This window comes from Phocoena phocoena, chromosome 19, assembly GCF_963924675.1.
Source record: "Phocoena phocoena chromosome 19, mPhoPho1.1, whole genome shotgun sequence".
NCBI lineage: Eukaryota > Metazoa > Chordata > Mammalia > Artiodactyla > Phocoenidae > Phocoena > Phocoena phocoena.
In genome coordinates, this window is record NC_089237.1 from 25402294 (window position 1) to 25424633 (window position 22340).

The 22340-nt window shown below is 40.2% G+C and overlaps 1 protein-coding gene across 6 annotated transcripts in view; it reads left to right on the forward strand.

Moving 5' to 3' along the window:
- Nucleotides 1–549: 549 nt before the first annotated feature.
- Nucleotides 550–22340, forward strand: part of AP2B1 (adaptor related protein complex 2 subunit beta 1) — a 118463-nt gene continuing 96672 nt past the window's right edge. For 5 of the 6 annotated variants that reach the window (XM_065897327.1, XM_065897328.1, XM_065897331.1 and 2 more), the window contains exons 1-4: nt 6860–6896; nt 11290–11395; nt 14762–14897; nt 16831–17076. In XM_065897327.1, coding sequence (XP_065753399.1) covers nt 6860–6896; nt 11290–11395; nt 14762–14897; nt 16831–17076 — 525 coding nt within the window. Of the gene's footprint in view, nt 646–6836; nt 6897–11289; nt 11396–14761; nt 14898–16830; nt 17077–22340 lie in introns of those variants that run through there. The other variant, XM_065897326.1, reaches the window with a different exon arrangement.

A 22340-nucleotide genomic window follows, 5' to 3' on the forward strand; every position in this document is an offset into this window, starting at 1 on the left:
CACTGGATTTATTTCACAAGTAAGACTAAGGTTGCGGAGACGTTAAGTAACTTTCCTAATCACATTCAGGACAGGGATTCGGTCTCAGATGGATTCAAACTCAGATCTGAGGCCATGTCAACCTCTTTTCCTTGCACAACTCTCCACCAGTCCCACTGCCCTTGTATGGTCTTGGGCTGGATCACCATTGTCCACATTCCTGAACTGGCCAGGGAAATTAGCTGGGTTTTTTTTTTTTTTTAAGAAAACAGGGTGTTTCACTATCCCTATGTGTAAGTTTTTAAGACAACTCCTGTGCGAGGAAACAAATCCAGGGAATGTCATTTTGTTTAATAGATCCATTCCGATAGTCAGTGAACTTCCTCGGAGGCCCGGACCTCAGGTCGCTTCCCTACTGCGCAAAATTTTTCCGTCTCCAAGGCGACAGAGATGACCGACTTTCTGGCTCTCCCGCGCGCCTGGATGACGTCACACGGCGAGGCTTTCTGAAGTCAGAGTTTCCTGTCCACCATCTTTGTCCCTGGCAAAGTGGGTTTTGCGCAGTGGCTTAGACCTGGAGAAGGAGTCGTGACGTGCAGGAAACCATTACAACACCGCTCGGGCCGTGCTCTGTGGCTGCTGCTGCCACCCCTGCCCTTGCCTCCGGTGAGTTCAGGGCGGCTAACTTTGGGGTGTGTCCCCCTTTCATGGGGAAGGGGGCCAGGCTTGGTTGGAGACGGGCGGAGGAGAGGAATCTTAGGAGCGTGACCGTTGAAGATGGAGTGAGCCGTCGGGTGTGACCGTTGTGAGGAAGAGGGTTGGAGAAAGGGACTCCACCGCTGGAGCGGGGTGAGGGAATCCGCGGGGTGGCAACTGGGAGTTGGGGGGCACTGGGGAAAAGATATGTTCAAAGTGGGGGGTTAGGAGGGCCAGAGGCCAGGGGTGTGGCCGGTAGAGACTGGAGGCCGAGGGGAGAACCTTCTTCCTGGTTTGGCGTCGTTCACTGAGAGGCTGGGACGTGTCCAGGTACCAGAGGGGGAAAGGGGTTCCCCCAAAGTTTTGCTCATAGATGGGCAGACCTCGCCCGTCTTCTGTAATTTGAGGTTGAGACACCTCTTCCTCACCTCGTAATGGAGGAACATATCCCTAGAATCTTGACCACCTGGGGAAAGAAGAGGAATTCCTGACATTGGAGAAAGGGAAGAGAAACCTCCAGAATTGACCCGATGTGAGAGAGGGGGAAGCAGGTGGGAGTAAATCTTAGCCCGGAGTTTTTTCTTTCTGGTCTTAGGAGGAGCTGTCTGGTTTGAGAAAGACTGTAGATTAAGACAGAGGTAAAGAAACTGGAACTTCCTGTTATTCCATATTCTTTGAATCCAAAGAATTGATTCATGTTCTTTGTTTTCAGAGCATGAAAACAGAGCCCATTTGCGGGGCAGACTTTTTTTCAACTCACCTGGCTGCTTCATTATGAAGCAGTGTGAATAAAGTGTGAATGCTTCATTAAACTTTGACTTTTAAGAAGTGTTTTTTAAATGCCAAATACTGTTATAATCATGTGGTTTAAAAGAGAAAGTAAAGAAAACTCAGTAAGTTTAGAAAAGGAAGAGTGACAAAGGAAGTGGTCTCAGTGAGGGACGATTTAAATTATTAATCACCTCCCTGGTAGAATTCTGTCGCTTAGCCTCAGGGTACACTTACAGAGTCATAATAGAAAGCAGCAGATGAAGGAGATGCAGCTGTACAAGAAAACGTGTGACACATTCCAATGATGACTAAGCGTGGTGGTAAGATGAGAACTGTTTGCAGGTACCTTAGTAGTTTTAAACTCCCAAAGAAGTAGAAAGTATAGTGTGTTCTGAAATAGCCTCACTGAAAATTGGGTGGTAAAGGTAATACAAAGCTAACGTTCTGTGACTTAAGAGACTCAAGAAAGTCCAGTTCTTCCATCTTTTCTTTTTCTTCTTTGACACACTCGTATTTTAAAATATTACGAACCAAGCTGAACAGGGAACGAATCGGGTAGGACGCATTTTCCTTTCTTCCTTCTTTTCTCTCCTTCCAGGCGTAAGTTTCCCAGAGTTTATTTCAGTTAAGAATTGGATGTAAAACTTTTGAGCTTTTTTCTTACCGGATAATATTAACAGATTATTTTGTGGTCATTTTTAAATGGAAATTGCAGGTGTGTCTGTTGTAATGAGTTTTCTGCTGTCATTTCTTAGGCAATAAATGATACCTGAAGATGCCATTGTCTTTGCATTACTGAAATATCTGATTAGCATCTCTCACCCTTGTAATGAAAGATTGCTGAAATGACCTTTCTGCTTTATAATTTGGTCAACTGTTCACTTTTTCCCTACTAGCACCAACTGTGTAAAGTCCTACTTTATGCGTAGAGGGGATTTAGTGGCCTCACCAACTCTAATTTAGCTGCCATTTCCCAGAGAGCCATTTGAAATTAAGACCCTATTAATTTTTTTCTGGCCTTATTCTCTTTACGGGCACCGGAAGGAGGGAGGAGTAGTTGAGAAGGGACTTTTACAACCTATATTTAGTAGAAACTAGGTTATGTTAAATCTAGATGTATAATCCTGTACAGGGAGACCTTTTCTGAAATGCAGTGACATCATACTCTGGGCTAGGAAAGTTAGAGTGATTGTGCTTTTGACTGTGGCAGCATTATTATTATTATTTTTTAACAATGTCCTGAGGTCATACCTCAGGTCCTCAGAACAGCCGGTGACTTCTCTAGTTTGATCTGGTAAAAAGGTAGTGTGACTTCCAGCTCCATGATGGCTTGGCTTTGCCCTGGGACTCTCCTGAGGAATAAATTCTCCCCCAGCTCCCAGAAGGAACTTGATTTTTGAGGCTCTTCAGCAGATACTTGACTTACTCTTTGAACTCTATCTTGGCTGCTTTTTCTTTGGCTTCTAAAGCAGACAACAGTTTTTTTTGTTTTTTTTGTGGTACACGGACCTCTCACTGTTGTGGCCTCTCCTGTTGCGGAGCACAGGGTCCGGACGCGCAGGATCAGTGGCCATGGCTCACGGGCCCAGCCACTCCGCAGCATGTGGGATCCTCCCGGACCGGGGCACGAACCCGTGTCCCCTGCATTGGCAGGCGGACTCTCAACCACTGCGCCACCAGGGAAGCCCCAGACAACAGTTTTCACCATCCTATGTTTTAGAAAATCTGACCATATTCATCTCTGGTGTGTGATTAAGAGTGTCTCATTTAAAAAAACAACAAAAAACAGTGTCTCATTTAAAAATATATACAGGGACTTCCCTGGTGGTGCAGTGGTTAAGAATCCGCCTGCCAATGCAGGGGACATGGGGTTTGATCCCTGGTCTGGGAAGATTCCACATGCCACGGAGCATCTAAGCCCGTGCGCCACAACTACTGACCCCACGCGTTGCAGCTGCTGAAACCCACGCGCTTTGGGGCCCATGTGCTGCAACTGCTGAGCCTGCGTCCTGCAACTAATGAAGCCCGCGCACAGCAACGAAGAGTAGCCCCCGCTCGCCACAACTGGAGAAAGCCCACGTGCAGCAACGAAGACTCAACGCAGCCAAAAAATACATACATATGCAATTTTTTGAGGTGAAATTCACATAACATAAAATTAACCATTTTAGAGTTTGGTGGCATTTGGTACATTCACAGTGTTGTGCAACCCCGACTCTTCTCATTTGTTTTTGTTTAGGCTGGTTTATTTTTATTTTGGGGGAGTTTCTTTTGGCTTAAGTCAGGAACTGGCATGATAAAATGTTGCTCTGCCAATATGTGTAAGGGATATTTCATTACTGTTGTGTAGGACAGTGCGAGATAAGAGAGTGGTGTGTTTCTCCTTTCTCTTGAAAAGCAGGGGTTCTTAATTTAGGGTCTAAGATCATGTACTTGATTCTCTCCTCTTCCCTGAAATTTTGTGGGCTGGTACATTATTCTCTAGTTAAGAACTTAGTGCTCACAATGTGAAAGGACAGAAATCTATTCCTCGATGATGAAATTTGTTAGGGGAAGTAATGAAATATGTGGGTCACTAATAAAGGTACGATTTAAGACTAGGTTAATTTAATGTTTAACAGATTGTGCTGAAATTTTCTGTTAAAAATTTAATAGATGTGAATGTGTATGAGAGCTTTAGAAAACAGAACGATTTTGGGGCCCTTTTTCAAAGAAACAGTGAGAAATTCCAAGCAGCTTTTGTCTTTAAATGTTAAGCAAGTTTTAACTTTTGATGATCCCAAAGGATTAGAGTGGTGTAACAACATCCTGGATAGACCATAATGGCCTTGAGCTGTGGCCCTCCTGTCAGGCTCTAGTACTGTAATCATTTCTGTATACTGGTTTTCCTCTTTGTATATATAAGTTCTTAGATGATAACTTCACATTTATTCCAGGTCTTTTTTTTTTAATTAATTATTTAATTTATGGCTGTGTTGGGTCTTCATTGTTGTGCGTGGGCTTTCTCTAGTTGCGGTGTGTATGGGCTTCTCATTGCGGTGGCTTCTCTTGATGCGGAGCATGGGCTCTAGGCTTGTGGGCTTCAGTAGTTATGGCGTGTGGGCTCAGTGGTTGTGGCTCACAGGCTCAGTAGTTGTGGCACACGGGCTTAATTGCTCCGTGGCATGTGGAATCTTCCTGGACCAGGGCTCAAACCCACATCCCCTGCATTGGCAGGTGGATTCTTAACCACTGCACCACCAGGGAAGTCCCTATTCCAGGTCTTTTATGTGAAGGACTCCTTTCTTCAGTTTGCCTACTTCACATTTAGTTCACATTGTGAATGGATTAAATGATTAAATGGATTAAAAGATTATAATTCTTTGAATTTCAGCTAGAAAAGATATTATGAAAATACTACATAAGACAAGCCTCTGAAGTAGATAGCTAGTGGGTAGCAGCCGCATAGCACAGGGATATCAGCTTGGTGCTTTGTGACCACCTGGAGGGGTGGGATAGGGAGGGTGGGAGGGAAGGAGACGCAAGAGGGAAGAGATATGGGAACATATGTATAACTGATGCACTTTGTTATAAAGCAGAAATTAACACACCATTGTAAAGCAATTATACCCCAATAAAGATGTTAAAAGAAAAAAAAGACAAGCCTCTGTTACAGGCTCACTTTAAGTTATAACAAATAGTGTCAAATCAGGAATTTCTGTATTCTATAATGATTTGTGTGAGTTCTAGCTCACTTCTTTTAACGAGGTAAATTCAGTGAAATTCTTGTACAACCTAAAAGCACTATTGTATAAGGATCAGTACTACAAACATTAAGTAGCTCCTTGGAAAGATAACAAATGAGTCTAATTTCCCTTAAATAGTCCAAGTAGTACATTTTAGAGAACAAATTTGAGCCAACCTTTTTTCATTATTTTATGATTTTCTGGCTTTTTTCCTTAATTGCATTGATTTGTTGAGTGCTTAGGTCTTTTTTCTCAGATCCATAATTACCATTGTTTGTGGAGGTATTATCATTCAAGTTTGCCAAATGTATTATCACTCATGTTGTTTTGATCAGAAAATAATGAGTAGGTGCCAGGGCATCTGTCCAAAGTTTGGTGATAAGTATTATTAATGATGGTGGTCAGTAAGAAGATAATCATTTTTTAAAAAATTTATTTATTTGGTTGTGTGGGGTCTTAGTTGTGGCAGGCGGGCTCCTTAGTTGAGGCTCGCTGGCTCCTTAGTTGTGTCATGTGAACTCTTAGTTGCGGCACGCATGTGGGATCTAGTTCCTGGACCAGGGATCGAACCTGGGCCACCTGCTTTGGGAGCGCAGAGTCTTAACCACTGTGCCACCAGGGAAATCCCAGAAGATACTCATTTTTGAGATGCTCATTTTTCTTTATTAAAAGAAAATTTTAATGTATTTAAAGAAGTCAAGTACATTGGACAAAATCTTAGGGTTTCTCAAATCAGAAAACACTGTCTCATTATTTGGGGAGAAATGTGATCAGTCCATGCTGTTTTTGTTTTACCAGTGGAGCCTTATGTCAACTGGATTAATTCTGGAAATTGGAACGGAAAAGTTAAAGTTGAAGCTGGGATCCATGTTCTTTTTAAGTTTTAACACCAGTTCTGATTCTCTTTAGTACTCAGTGTGACTGAACAAATATCTCAGTTTTTTGCATTGTTTTTAACTGTAAACTGATATTTTTTATTTTGGGGAATACTTGGGAGAATTGTAGGTTGTTGGAAATATGAAAACCATAATTTTTTTAAAAATCCATGCATAACACCTCTCTAAGATGTTTGCCTCTCTAGGTGTTTGTCATGAAAGAGTATTGTCCTACTAATCTAGGCTTTTCTTTTTTTTCTGAAAGAAATTCCTTTTATTGATAGTTGCATGTAATGGTGAACAGGTTGATAAAATTTTTTTCTCTTTCAGTTTTACTCTGTTTCAGAATATATGTCTTAGAGTGACTCCATCTTGAGGCAGGGAAGTAAATCAGATTTGCTTTAACGGAAAGTAATGGGGAGATCTTTTGAAACAAACTTTTCCTTATTTTAAATATTGGAGTGACTAACTGAAGATGTATTTGTAAAAAAATGTAGCTTTAGGTCTTGGAGGCTCTGAGGAGATAATTGTGGATAAAATCAGAAAACTATGATAGGTTCAGATTATCACTCTATTCCATTAGGCCTTTGGATTTTGTTCCAGTTAGCTTTTGAGGCAAGGATTACATTCTTAATTATCCTTGCATCCCTTTGGATCACCAGTGATGGTGGTAAGGATGAAGATACTTTCTGAATGCAGAAATTCTTGTATATAAATGATCTTAAAATTAGTTGAATGCCTTGCTGGACATAAATAACTTGGTTAAAGGAATTCTTTTCTCTTGCTATAGGTGCACATTAAAGATCCACAACCATGACTGACTCCAAGTACTTCACAACCAATAAAAAAGGTAAGTATGAGAACCTGATCACAACCTTTTTTGAAGATTCTTCAAAAGTCGTGGTGTAAGATTGTTCCAAGTAGAATGCTCCTGACCTCTTCAGACATGTATGTCTTGGACCATCTCATTGGGGATATCCTACAGAAAAGTGTATTGAGTAAATTATTAAAGTATGGGTTTTTAAAGATACGGCTGTGGTGCACATCATTTTGACTTGAAGGTTTTAGTGAAAGGAAGAGATCCAAGATTGATCCATTGAAGATTGATAGATCTGAGGAGGGTAAAAGGAAGAAGTATATTTTCTCTTTTTTAAAAAAATTGAGTGTAATTGGTTTACAATGTTGTGTTCATTTCTGGTGCACAGCAAAGTGATTCAGGTCTGTGTATATGTATGTGTGTGTGTGTGTGTGTGTGTGTGTATGTATACATATATATATTCTTTTTCAGATTCTTTCCCATTATAGATTATTACAAGATATTGAATATAGTTCCCTGTGCTATACAGTAGGACCTTGTCGTTTATTTAATATATACTAGTTTGTATCTGCTAATCCCAAGGTCCTGATTTATCCCTTCTTTCCCTCCTGTTTGGTAACCATAAGTTTATTTTCTGTGTCTGAGTGTTTCTGTTTTGTAAATAAGTCCATTTGTATCATTTTTTAGATTCCACGTATAAGTGATACCATATATTTGTCTTTCTTTGTCTGACTTACTTCACTTAGTATGGTAATCTCTGGGTCCATCCATGTTCCTGAAAATGGCAGTATTTCATTCTTTTTTATGGCTGAATAATACTCCATAGTATATATAAACCATATCTTCTTTATCCATTCATCTGTGGATGGACACTTAGGTTGCTTCCATGTCCTGACTATTGTAAATAGAGCTGCCGTGAACATTGGGGTGCATGTATCTTTTCGAATTAGAATTTTCTCTGGATATATACCCAAGAGTGGGTTTGTTGGATCATATGGTAACTCTAGTTTTTTGGTTTTTTTGCGGTACGCGGGCCTCTCACTGTTGTGGCCTCTCCTGTTGCGGAGCACATGCTCCGGACGCGCAGGCTCAGCGGCCATGGCTCACGGGCCCAGCCGCTCCGCGGCATGTGGGATCTTCCCGGACTGGGGCACGAACCTGTGTCCTCTGCATTGACAGGCGGACTCTCAACCACTGCGCCACCAGGGGAGCCCGTAACTCTAGTTTTTTAAGGAACCTCCATACTGTTTTCCATAGTGGTTGCGCCAAATTCTTTTATTTTTTACTTGGAAATAAACATTTTATTACAAGGAGTACTACTAAAGCAATACAGCAATAAAAAGTCAAAATGAAAGTTCCCTCCCTCCCTATTCCTGTTCCTGATGGGAACTCGGTATGTATCCTCAATCTTTTCTATGCATGTATTAATACATACGATTTTTAAAATTTTTAACAAAAGATGATTATGCAAAACAATGCATGGAAATTTGATATTTTCTTATCCTTCCACACATGATTTCATACCATCACTTCTGAATTATGGCTGTCAAAAGGCATGATCTCAGTGTAATCATGAAGGTACACCCGTGACAGCTGAGGGTGTTCTATAAAATGACTGGCCTGTACTTTTTAAAATTGTCATTTTCATGAAAGACAAAGGCTGACCAGCTGTTTCAGATTAAAGGAGACTAAAGAGACATGACAGTAAATGTAATGCATGATCCTGCATTGGATCCTGGTCCAAGGAGGATGGGGGTAAAATTACTATAAAAGACTTTATCAAAATCTTTGAATAAGGTTTATAGATTAGATAATGACAGTATATCAATGTTAAATTTCCTGATTTTCATCATTGTATTATAGTTATGTAACATAATTCCTTGTTCTTAGAAGTTATACACTGACATATTTAGAGCTAAAGAGACATGATGTCTACAGTTTACTTATTCAATGAATCAGAAAAAATGTATAAATATATAAAAATATGATAAAGCAAATGTGGCATAACGTTAGCAGATGGGGAATTTTGCAACTTTTCTTTAAGATTAAAATGATTTCAAAAGAAAGAAAATGGGAGGGCACACATAGTGGCCTGGAGCACCAGAAAATTTTCTAGAAAGCACAAGCATATTTCTGTCATTTGGAGTTACTTAAGGGTAAACTTCTATTATAATACAGAAAACACCATAGAGAGTTGCTTAATTACATTAGCTACTACTAGTCCATGGCTTTTCAGCCTTGCCTGCACATTGGAATTGCCCAGTGAAGTAAAAGACAATAGGTGATGTCCAGTCCTACCCCTGCAGATATTCTGATTTCTTTGGTCTGGGATATGGCCTAGACGTGGGGTTTTTTTAAAATCTCCGCAGAATTTTCTGATGTGTAGCCGAGATTGAGAACTGTTGCTAGCTGCTAGCAATGCTTGGTAGATTTGATTCAGGGGAAAAGGAGGGGGGAAAGATAAGAATTTAATAAAACTGTAGTATGTATGAGATACCTTGCCTCCGTGCTCCTCCTTGGCTCTACCCAACTTCTTGCTGTTTTTACTGCTTATAGCGTACAAAAGCATTTAGCCCCTTGGCATTCATTTTCAGCATTTTTTCTTATTCTCTTATCATTCTGAAATGTATTTATTTCTTCTGTTAACATTTTGTGTGCTTTGATGACCAAGATGTTTCTATAATAACACAAAAAGATGTAATTTTAAAACTCACCTAATTTTTCAAACCTTCACTTATGATGGGTCCTGGTAACCTTTTTTTAATTCAGGGATTTTTGTAAGGTTTGAGACTTACAGATGAATCATGGCTGGGTAAATACCACATTTTAAAAAATGGATAGACTGTGTTCCTTTTACTTCCTGTAACACCCACCAGAACTGCCACTGGAGCATATTCTTTAAATGTATGCTGTTGGAGTTGGAATAATTTCAGTTATATCCTGTTTTGATTCTTCAGCTCCTGCTGCTATTCACAATTCAGATTTTCTGAAACCGTGCTGCTTGTCCTTTACTGTTTTCAGAAGTAAATGATGGGAACCCTAAGAGCTGGATTTGGCAGCAGAGGACTTGGAGAAGAGGAGAGTGACTCTTTAAAGGGCCCAGCTTTTCTGTCTGTGCTATTTTTGCAGCTGTCAAATAAGAGGGTGATTTTTGAAACAGTTTGTTTGCTTTGTTAGCGATGGATTTTGATGTAACAGGCTTTTTTAGTGCTCAACTTCTGTGCTTCTTGCCAGTTCATCCTTCCCATTAGAGGCTTCAGCAGATCACCTAGTTTGCTGCCCCCACTATTTCTATACTGGTGAACGAGGTTAAAGTGAACATCAAGAACAGTCATAAAGGTGGAAGAAAATGAGGCAATTCTGTGGATTGAAACCTTCCCATAAAGGTGGAAGAAAATGAGGCAATTCTGTGGATTGAAAGTTGACATGACAATAGTCAACTTCTTTTTCGTGGTCTTATAGTATATTTTCTTCTTTCTTTTAAAACCAGTTGAGGGTGGTTAACCTTTTTTCTTATTTCAGCTCCAGCTTTCTGAAGATAGGTGAGCCTGGGCCTTAAAATAGTGGTGACAGTCCTGGCATTTCACGGTGCAGGGCCTGAGCAGTCAGTCATTTAAGATTATACCTTTAGAAATGACTCTGGTTTGTACCACTCTTGAAGCTTCAGGATTATTATTTCTGTTCTTAGATTGATTGAACAGGATAGGGCCTTAAAGCCCATTATCATCTTAAAGTACTAATTAGCGCAGTGATTCTCAACCCTGATTATACATTAGAATCACTTGAGGAAACTTTAAAAAATATGAACGTAGGAGTTCTACTCCTTGACATTCTGATTTATTTGGTCCAGAGTGGAGCCTGAGCATTGGCATTTCTAGATACTTCCCGGGTAATAGTGTGTAGCCAACGTTGAGAAACTCTGGATTAAAGAGTCAGGAGAAACAGTTCTAAGGCCAGCTCTGTGACTCGCTCACTTAGTGACCTTTGAGCCTCAGTTGTTTGTGGAGTTGAGAGTAGGTGAATGAGGAGTCTCTTCTGGTTTGAAAACATTGATTTGTGAACCTGTTTGCTGCCTGCATTTATTTTTTTCCCAGGACTTTGAAATTCTGACGGGAGATCATCCCTCCGATGCCGTTCTTTCCCCATAGTAGTAAGATATCATGAGATATCTTTCCTTTTTCCCACTTCTGTGCTTCCTGAGATCTGGCTTACACCTTCCTCTCTGGCGATAACCCCAAAATAGCATCCTTATCAATGGGTTGGTTAATATTCTAGGGATTTGAACTGTACCTATCCTATAATTTTTAAATAATCTTATTTCAGTTGCAGCCCTGCCACTGGTCATCTGTTGTGTTGCTTGCTATATAGTACAGTGTTCTGCTCTAGTTCTCTGATCCTGGGACCTCACCCGTTTGTTGTCTTTTAGGAGAAATCTTTGAATTAAAGGCTGAACTCAACAATGAAAAGAAAGAAAAGAGGAAGGAGGCTGTGAAGAAAGTGATTGCTGCTATGACTGTGGGGAAAGATGTTAGGTAAGGGTAATCTCTTCTGCTTTGCTCATTTTAGACTCTAACTCTATGGCTTTTACTGCTTTTTTTTTTTTTTTTTTTAAGCAGAGGTCTTCTTAGAAGCCCATATGATTTAAATTTATTTATTTATTTATTTATGGCTGTGTTGGGTCTTCGTTTCTGTGTGAGGGCTTTCTCTAGTTGTGGCAAGCGGGGGCCACTCTTCATCGCGGTGCGCGGGCCTCTCACTATCGTGGCCTCTCGTTGCGGAGCACAGGCTTCAGACGCACAGGCTCAGTAGTTGTGACGCATGGGCCCAGTTGCTTCGCGACATGTGGGATCTTCCCAGACCAGGGCTCGAAAGCGTGTCCCCTGCCTTGGCAGGCAGATTCTCAACCACTGCGCCACCAGAGAAGCCCTACTGCTTTTTTTTTGTGTGTGTGGTATGCGGGCCTCTCACTGTTATGGCCCCTCCCCGTTGCGGAGCACAGGCTCCGGATGTGCAGGCTCAGCGGCCATGACTCATGGGCCCAGCCGCTCCGCGGCATGTGGGATCTTCCCGGACCGGGGCACGAACCCGTGTCCCCTGCATCGGCAGGCGGACTCTCAACCACTGCGCCACCAGGGAAGCCCAAGCCCTACTGCTTTTTATTTAAAGCTATTACAGTCAGAACATATAAGAATGAGTTTGTCCCACTGGAAACATCAGGAAGTGTAGTTGCTTTTATATTAACTCTATGACTAAGTTTTTTTTAAGAGTGAAACGAGTTTGATTTCACTTGCATACAGATCTAGCATAAAACCTCCTGAGAGCTGACACAGTTACAGATCTGTTGCTGAGGTAGTTTTAGAAGATGATAAAAATATACTGAGAAGCAGAAGCCCATGTGTACTTCAATTGGCTCAAGCCAGTGCCCTCAACTTTACAACTCTGCCTTTAATTGCCGAATTCAAGATGAAAATCAGTGGTAACAAAATCCAAAGGGTCTTTTTTTTTCCCCTCCCTTTCTTCCTGTAATTTAGGAAGGCCATTTGGAAATAAGTAAGGATTGTCTGCAGGCCCTTGAGGATTCCTGAGATCCTTTCCATGAAATCCATGAAGTCAAAGCTGTAATAATACTTAGGTGTTATTTACCCTTTTCACTGTGTTGACATTTGCATGGCTGGTGCCTTAGTGTGAATTAAGGCAGTGGTGCCAAACTGTAAAAGTAGTCATTGTATTCTTCACCATCATGTGCTTGCAGGAAAAAAGGGCAGTTTCACTTAGGACTGTCCTGCATGAAGCACGAAAAATTTATTTCAGTAAACCTTGAACCTTGAGTTCAGGTCTTTTTAATATTCTGTGTGATGAAATAGGAATTAGGCATAAAGTACTTCTACTGCATAGCAAAGTGTGACAGTTGACTTGAAAAAAAGCCCTTGCACAATTGTTTGACTTGGGAACACCATTTCTTTGTGAAAGAAAGATTAACAGAACTATAGTTAATCAGACTTAAGTATTTGGGAGACATTTTATAAAAAATGAACAAAGTGAACCTGTCACGTCAAGGGAAAAAATTTGACAGTAGATAAATTTCGACTTTAAAGTAAAAATTAGAGTGTTGGAAAACTTGTATCTCCCGTCGTGAGCTTGATAACTTCCCAATACTTAGAGATTTTTCTGATGAGATTGGTGGTGAAATTAATGACTGATTATTTGCTGCTGTATAATGAAATATGCCACCATAGAGAAGATCTGCATAACTCATTGAACCAATATTTTCCAAGTGACCAGTGCTTACATCACAAAATTATGCATGGGTAAAATATCCATTCAAAATAAGTGATAAATGAATGGAATTTAATGCAACCAAGTACAGAAAGTTTATTGATACGGTTTTAGATTCCATATTGTACCTAACTTTTAAGAAACTACCATTTGTGGACTAAAAACAAAAAGAAAAACAACCATTTGTCTAGCTTTAATGTATCAAAGGAGAACATCCAGTTATATGAAAAAGCTATTAAAATACTCCTCCATTTTCCAATTTACATACGTGTATGCAAATGGATTTTCTTCTTACACTTCAGCTAAACAACATTCTACCACAGGTTGAATGCAGGAGCATGTGTGAGAATCCAGCTGTTTTTGTTTAAAGTAGACATTAAAGAGATTGGCAAAAATTAAAACAATGAAAAAAAAAAAAATTAAAACAATGTCATCTTAATTTTAAAAAAATAAGTAAAATAGGTAGACTTTTACTTTAAAATATTTATGTTACTATGAAATGCATTGATTTTCCGTTTATTAGTTGGGTCAAATGCTGCTGATAAGAAATGGATGAGTGCAAGAAGGCCAAGTAAATTCCAGCATCTAGTGGTGGATGTAAGGTGTAGGAACTCAAACATCTGAGAAGGTCCTGAGGCTAATGATGACCTTCCTAATGTCATTAAGAAAAGGGAAGTTTAAATTTAAGTGCATTCTGTGTCAGGCACAGGGACAGATGCTTTTATTTACAGTGTTTTTTATAGTCCTCATACCTTCTGAACTAGAGGTTATTCTGAATTAGAAGTTATTCCATGTTAGAGATCAAGCAGTGTATACTTGGAGAGGCTAAAGAAGAATCCCAAAGTCATACAGCTAGTGGTAATGTAGCCAGGATTCTAACCTAGGGTCTGAGTCCCAATAACCTGTTACTGGTGACTTCCTTCATGGATGTATATATACAATAGAACTTAAATGTGTACGTGGCACACACGTATAGAACTGTTTCATTTTCTGAAAATGGTTAAAATTTTGAACAAAGACCCTAATTATCTGAGAACTGTTTTAATAAGGAAACTAATCAAATAAGTTCCTACTGGTCACAGGTGGAAGAATATGTGCCTTAAAAAGCATAACAACTGTAGTGCTTTGAACTGCAAAGAATTGATATGAAAAATTATGGTTAATTTTTTGTGTGTGACATAGTGATTTTTTAAAAAGTTTGTAAAGATATACACTAAAATATTATATATGAAATGTATGTGCAGGATTTGTTTCGAAATTGTTTAGAGCAACTAGATGGGGTAGGGACTGGGGGAAGGCGAGTGGGTTGAGGTTGTGTATGAAACAAGATCGGGTATGTATCAGTATTTGCTTGCAGCTGGGTGATGGATACATGGGTTCATTAAACTGCTGTCTCTAATCTGAAAATTTTCATAGTAAAAAGTTTTTTAAAAATCTATTTTTAGACATCTTCTTGGGATCATTATTATAAATTCTTTAGTAATTCATTTCTGTGGTAAGTATTATCACTAGTGGACATTTGTCCTCACATCAAATCACTTTTTAAATTAAGGCTGTTTCTTTGTGTTCTGTCCAACAGCCTGGCACCAACATCTGTTCGCTTTCCCTTCCTCTTTTCTCAGCTCTCTCTTTCCAGATGTAGTGAATTGTATGCAGACTGACAACCTGGAACTAAAGAAGCTCGTGTATCTCTACTTGATGAACTATGCCAAGAGTCAGCCAGACATGGCCATCATGGCTGTCAACAGCTTTGTGAAGGTAACTTTTTCCCAGGGACTTAAGAACAGTCTCTTCTACCTCAGAAAACCTTTTCAGAAGTGTCTCTTGATATGGTTAGTGTCTGCATTGCAAATAAGCAACCTCTGTTCCAAAAGAGGGCCTCTAGAGAAGTATTGGCCATTGAGTAGGAATATTCATGATTTAAGCATTCTGTATGCCAGAGTTTGTCATCCAGTTCAGACCATATGGTGAGCCTTCTGTCAGCTGGGCTTGGTGCATCCTTGCCAGGTGGGAGAAGAAAGCAAGGTGAAACCTCACTGTTTTATCTTCCAAGGCTGATAAAAGTTGGGCATATCATTGTAGTGTCAGTAACCTGGGGCTTTACCTATTTTATCTTTGTAGAAATTATGCTTATGGTTCAGACGTAGTGGAAACTACAGGAGCTACCTTTTAATTTTGTTTTATTGAATAGGTCTTACAATAGTTGATTAACTTTTTTGTTATTGTGGAAATTTTCAAACATACTCAGGTTGAGGGAATAGTATAATAAATTCCTAAATATCTACCTTGTAGTTTCAGTAGTTACCAACCTATGGCCAGTTTTGTTTAACGTAAACTCTCCATACATGCTTTCCTGACCCCCACCTCCTCTCCTACTGGATGATTTTAAAGCAAATCCCAAACATCTTAAGAATGAAAAAATCATCTAATCAGCTGATCATTATAGAAAGTCCTTAATATTATTGGATATCCAGTCAGAATGCTATCATTAGATTTGATGAACACAGTAATAAGGTTGTTCTTATTAGGGTTTTTGTTTTGTTTTGTTTTGTTTACTTCTTTTTCCTCTGCCTGGAATTTAGTCTACATTAAAAGCAAAAATCAGACAGCATTTCTAAAATTAGCTTCTATTAAATTGTTTTGGAAAATAAACATGCTTTCTTCCTTCTCATGGAATTTTTGTTCTTTTTCTGTGTTTAGCTACAATGTACAGGATCATTATAAGATTTCATTCTTTCTGTCTGGTGATTCATAGATGGATGATATCATTGGAAAGAATTTAGTTTACATTTTTTGGAAGTTAGCATGTGCATAGGTTTATAATGTTTAAAGAAATTTTTTAATATAGGGCAATTTAAGGGGTGTTCCTTCTTGGCAAGTGTTCTATTTGTACTGTATTTGGAGGCACTTGCTAGGAAAGGAGAATGTATGTTAATCAGGATTTCAGAGGGCCCTCCCTGCTGCTTCACGCAAGGAACTTATGTTGGGCCCAAACCAGCTTCTAGATTCTCCTTTGCTTTCTTGGCTGTAGGCCCCAGATATCCAGCCCTCTTTTCTCCCTGCTTAATATTTGTGGAGTGGGACATATCTTTCCAATTTCTGATTTTTTGTTGTTGTTGTTGTTGGGTTTTTTTGTGGTACGCGGGCCTCTCACTGTTGTGGCCTCTCCTGTTAAGGAGCACAGGCTCCGGACGCGCAGGCTCAGCGCCCATGGCTCACGGGCCCAGCCGCTCCGTGGCATGTGGGATCTTCCCGGACCGGGGCACGAATCCGTATTCCCTGCATCGGCAGGCAGACTCTCAACCACTGCACCACCAGGGAAGCCCCAATTTCTGATTTTATCCTGTACCAGAATACAAGCCCAAAGCCCTTTTCTGCTTTTAGTGCAGGTCCAACAATGGCCATGGGGATGGTAACACCAGCTATCTTAGCTTCTGCCCAGCTCTGGAATGAATTCTATAGGGCATTTCTTCATTGTGTATGTAAAGCAGTTAAATGAATTCCTAGCCTAAACTCTTAAAAAGGCAACTGTTGTACTTAGGAAAGGAATCGTATGGGAGATGTGGGTTCTGGTGTAGAATGAAACTGGAAGCCTACATTAATTAAATATTCTTTTGTTGCTTATATAAACCAGACTGTTTAGTTTTCTGGTTTATGTACACCTGTAGTTGTCAATGATTGTTTTTTATAGGACTGTGAAGATCCCAATCCTCTGATTCGGGCCTTGGCAGTCAGAACCATGGGGTGCATCCGGGTGGACAAGATTACAGAGTATCTCTGTGAGCCCCTCCGCAAGTGCTTAAAGGATGAAGATCCCTATGTTCGGAAGACAGCAGCAGTCTGTGTGGCAAAACTCCATGACATCAATGCCCAAATGGTGGAAGATCAGGGATTTCTGGACTCTCTGCGGGATCTCATAGCAGATTCAAATCCAATGGTAATATGTTTCTGCGTTTATAAGAGAGCAGTATTTAAAATGGGTCCCTTTAAAAAGCATGTTTAAAATAAATTTTATCTTTGGGACATTGAGCCATAGGTTAGCTATGTGAAGCATGACTTCTGTGTGTCCCACAGATTGTCTGTCTCACACCCTACATGTTTCTGAGCTGAAAACCAAGTACTAAAATACAAGGGTGTTTTTTTTTTTAATTGAAGTGTAGTTGATTTACAATATTGTGTTAGTTTCACACGTACAGCAAAGTGATTCTGTTTTTTATATATATGTATTTTCAGGCTATTTTCCATTATAGATTATTATAAGATATTGACTATTGTCCCCGTGTTATACAGTAAATCCTGTTGCTTTTCTGTTTTATTTTTTAATTTTTCTAGGTTAATTTTGTGTGTGTGTGTGTGTGTGTGTGTGTGTGTGTGTGTGTGTGTGGGGTACGCGGGCCTCTCACTGCTGTGGCCTCTCCCATTGCGGAGCACAGGCTCCAGACGCGCAGGCTCAGCGGCCATGGCTCACGGGCCCAGCTGCTCCGCGGCATGTGGGACCTTCCCGGACCGGGGCATGAACCTGTGTCCCCTGCATCGGCAGGCAAACTCTCAACCACTGCGCCATCTGGGAAGCCCAATATTTTTATTTTTTATTAAAAATTTTTTTAAATTGAAGTATAGTTGATTTACAGTATTGTGTTAGCACAGCGATTCATATATATATATATATATATATATATATATATATACATACACATATATACACACACTTTTTCAGATTCTTTTTCCTTATAGGTTATTATAAAATATTGAGTATAGTTCTCTGTGCTATACAGTAGGTCCTTGTTGGTTATCTCTCTTATATGTAGTAGTGTGTATATGTTAATCCCAATCTCCTAATTTATCTCCCCCCTTTCCCCTTTGGTAACCATAGGTTTGTTTTCTATGTCTGTGAGTCTGTTTCTGTTTTGTATATAGATTAATTTGTATTATTTTTTAGATTCCACATGTAAGTGATATAATATTTGTCTTTCTCTGTCTGACTTACTTCACTTAGTATCATGTTCTCCGAGTCCATCCATGTTACTGCAAATGGCAATATTTTCTTCTTTTTTGTGGCTAATATTCCATTGTGTGTGTGTGTGTATATATACACACACACACACCCTACATCTTCTTAAGCCATTCTTCTGTTGATGGGCATTTGGGTTGTTTCCATGTCTTTGTTTTTTAAAGATTAGACTTTTTTTAAAATTTAGTTTATGTATTTATTTGGTTGTGCTGGGTCTTAGTTGCGGCTCGCGGGCTCCTTAGGTGTGGCATGTGAACTCTTAGTTGCGGCATGCATGTGGGATCTAGTTCCCTGACCAGTGATCGAACCCAGGCCCCCTGCGTTGGGAGCATGGAGTCTTAACCACTGCGCCACCAGGGAAGCCCCTGTTTCCATGTCTTGGCTGTAGTAAATAGTGCTGCTGTGAACATTGGGGTGCATGTATCTAAAATACAAGGGTCTTAAAGCAAACCTTCGTATCATACTTACCCCTGTGTTTGCTCAGAAACAAACCGGTTCTTTCATCATTTTCTTAAAGAAACTTTACCTTAAGTTTTGAGACCTTTTATTTCTCCTATTGACATTTTTAATTTTGCCTATATAATGAAGGAGAGTAGGTCTCAAAGTGGTACATTGGCTCTGCTAGTAACTGAAGTTCATTTGAATTGAGTGATTGGTCATTAAGTATCATTACTGAGAAGATGGAGGAACTTAGCCACTTTCTCTCCTTTTTTTGCCTAAGGCATTCCTTATGTGGAGTTGAATAACACTGAGCTAATCAGTGGATAACCTCTGAATATTTCACTGTTGAACTTTTTGAAAGAGAGAGTTGGATTTGCTGTGAAATAGACGTGTCTCACTTGCAAATTACCTGCTCAGATCTCTGCTTTGATACTTCATTTGGTTCATCTTACTCTTTGGGTAATCTTGGCTTCTATTTATTGTCTTTGAAACTTAGTAACAAGGTCAAAAAATGAAGTAAGCCACATTTTTGAAAAGATACTGTCGTTCTAATTACTATCAGCAATCTTTTAGCCACCTTCTAGGCATAGAAGTGATGTGGGTGTATATGCTTAAACTGTGACTTTACAGGGTATAATCACCACTGTCATTAGAAGATTCAACCCTACGTTTTTCACTCAAGCAGCCCTGTGTGTCACCTTTTTTTTTTTTTTGCTGTACGCGGGCCTCTCACTGTTGTGGCCTCTCCCGTTGCGGAGCACAGGCTCCAGATGCGCAGGCTCAGTGGCCATGGCTCACGGACCCAGCTGCTCCGCAGCATGCGGGATCCTTCCAGACCGGGGCACGAACCCGTGTCCCCTGCGTCGGCAGGCGGACTCTCAACCACTGCGCCACCAGGGAAGCCCGTGTTACCTTTTTTAAAATTCCATAAAGAAAGAAATTTATAAAGCAGTAGTATCTGTTTTTAGAATGTTTAGCTGGTACTAAGTTGTATTTTTGACATTGCTTTTGATTCACTTTGTTATTTTGAGCAAATATTCTTGACATTTTCTACCTGAGGACAGATGAGAAGATTGAAAGTGTTTGGGCTTTGCTCTCCAAGTTTTGGGCATCCAGATGAGCAGAATATCATGTACCCTGCGGAAACTTTTAAAATATTCATTGGGCCTATGAATGTGGAGTGGAGTGAGGTAAAAATGAGTTCTAGCTCATATAGGCAATTCCAGTTCAGGGAGAAAAAGACATCTTTACACTAATGTAAATTTTTCAAAGCAGAACCTGTAAAATTAGATCCTCAGGGGTAAGGGACTAACTGAGGGTTTAGTAAAGGCTTTTTTTTTTTTTTTTTTTTTTTTTTTTTGGTACCCCCGTAGCACTTAGAGATCTTTATCCAAATCAGTTGAGAGGATGGAACAATTCTGGAACAAGCCTAATTTGTCTGATTTATTCCAAGTTTTCATTGTAGTAGAAGGGTTGGCTTTTGTCCAGTCCATAGTACTCAAGTAGTATATGTATGCCATTAATTTATTTATACTTTTCAATATGGGAATTTTCAAACATATTCAAAATTAGAGTGACTAAATGAATAAATAAAATGAACTCAGTTACCATCACCAAATTCAATAATTATTAATATATGCCTGTTTTTTACCTGTTTTCTTCCTCCATCCCCTATCTATATACAGGTAATTTAAAGAGGCTGCACATGAATGGGTCTCTATTTGAATTTAAAGTATCATGATATTATAGTAATTTTTATTTTAATAATTCTTAACCTCTTTTTGTTTTTTTGGGTTTTTTTGCGCGGTATGCGGGCCTATCACTTTTGTGATCTCTCCCATTGCGGAGCACAGGCTCCGGATGCGCAGGCTCAGCGGCCATGGCTCACGGGCCCAGCCGCTCCGCGGCATGTGGGATCTTCCTGGACCCTGCGTCGGCAGGCAGACTCCCAACCACTGCGCCACCAGGGAAGCCCTCTTAACCTGTTTTTATACAACAAATCAGGAGGTGACTTGGGGAGATTTTCTTAAGTATTTTTGAGAAAACTTTTAGAGAAAATTTACGGTTACTTGGTAGGTTTGTGAGAAACTGTTTCAGGAATGCCTTATGTTTTATTGTATCTTTATTACAGATTTTCCTAGAACAGGTGTCAGCATTAGAGATTAAATTGTTGGACCTACTCCCCTCTAACTAAATAGGAAATTTTTCTTATTCTTGTCAGACTTATTAGTAGCAAAACTTTTCCCTGATATTGTTTGACGTCTTGCTAGTAAGGTGCCCAGGATACAGAATTGAAGGAGGCATTCATTCTCAGGTGCCCCCTCTACCTGCACAAGCCTGAGAGTGGGATACCTCGATTGTCTCACTCTGTCCTGGCCTTATTTTACATGCATTCAAATCATTTTTTGAGCTCTTCATTCTTGTTACTTAAGTGAAGAACTGAAAATCTTGGACTAAGAGATAACCAACACATATGCCCACGTGCCTACTTTCATTCTTGAACCCATACTTTTTTATTTTTTGCGGTATGCAGGCCTCTCACTGTTGTGGCCTCTCCCATTGCGGAGCACAGGCTCCAGACGTGCAGGCTCAGTGGCCACGGCTCACGGGCCCAGCCGCTCTGCTGCATGTGGGATCTTCCTGCACCGGGGAACGAACCCGTGCCCCCTGCATCGGCAGGCGGACTCTCAACCACTGCGCCACCAGGGAAGCCCATGAACCCATACTTTTCATCTCAACTGTATGTCCTGTTTTTTTGCCAGAAGTATTACAACTGTCTTTAGATCATTGATTTTCCTTTTATCAGTTGGGTCAAATGCTGCTGATAAGAAATGGATGAGTGCAAGAATGTCAAGTAAATTCCAACATCTAGTGGTGGATGTAAGGTGTAGTGACTCAAACATCTGAGAAGGTCCTGAGGCTAATGATGACCTTCCTAATGTCATTAAGAGAAGGGAAATTTAAATTTAAGTGCACTCTGTGTCAGGCACAGGGACAGATGCTTTTACTTACAGTGTTTTTTATAGTCCTCGTATCTTCTCAACTAGAGGTTATTCTGAATTAGAAGTTATTCTAGGCCTTTCTCACCTTCTGAGATGGCCCACACTCTGTGGAGTGTGTTTCTCCTTAAATAAATACACTTCTTACCTAAAAAAAAAAAAAAAAAAGTTATTCCACATTAGAGATCAAGCAGTGTATACTCGAAGAGGCTAAAGAATAATCCCAGGACTTCCCTGGTGGCACAGTGGTTGAGAGTCCGCCTGCCGATGCAGGGGGCACGGGTTCGTTCCCCAGTGCAGGAAGATCCCACATGCAGCGGAGCGGCTGGGCCCACGAGCCATGGCCGCTGAGCCTGCACGTCCGGAGCCTGTGCTCCGCAATGGGAGAGGCCACAACAGTGAGAGGCCCGCGTACCGCAAAAAAAAAAAAAAAAGAAAAAGAATAATCACAAAGTCATACAGCTAGTGGTAATGTAGCCAGAATTCTAACCTAGGTCTGAGTCCCAATAGCCATTACTGGTCACTGCCTTCATGAGTATACATATACAACATGTTTAGAACTGTTTCGTTTTCTCAAAATGGTTAAAATTTTGAACGGATAAAGGCATTAATTACCTGAGAACTGTTTTACTATGGAAATCTTCCAAATCCTCTTAATCTGATGAGGGGTATGAGTCCTATTTTACTGTTCTTGAGGGGGAATTTGTTCCACTTTTTCAGAAGTTGCTCCACATGGTGGCAGCACTGTAC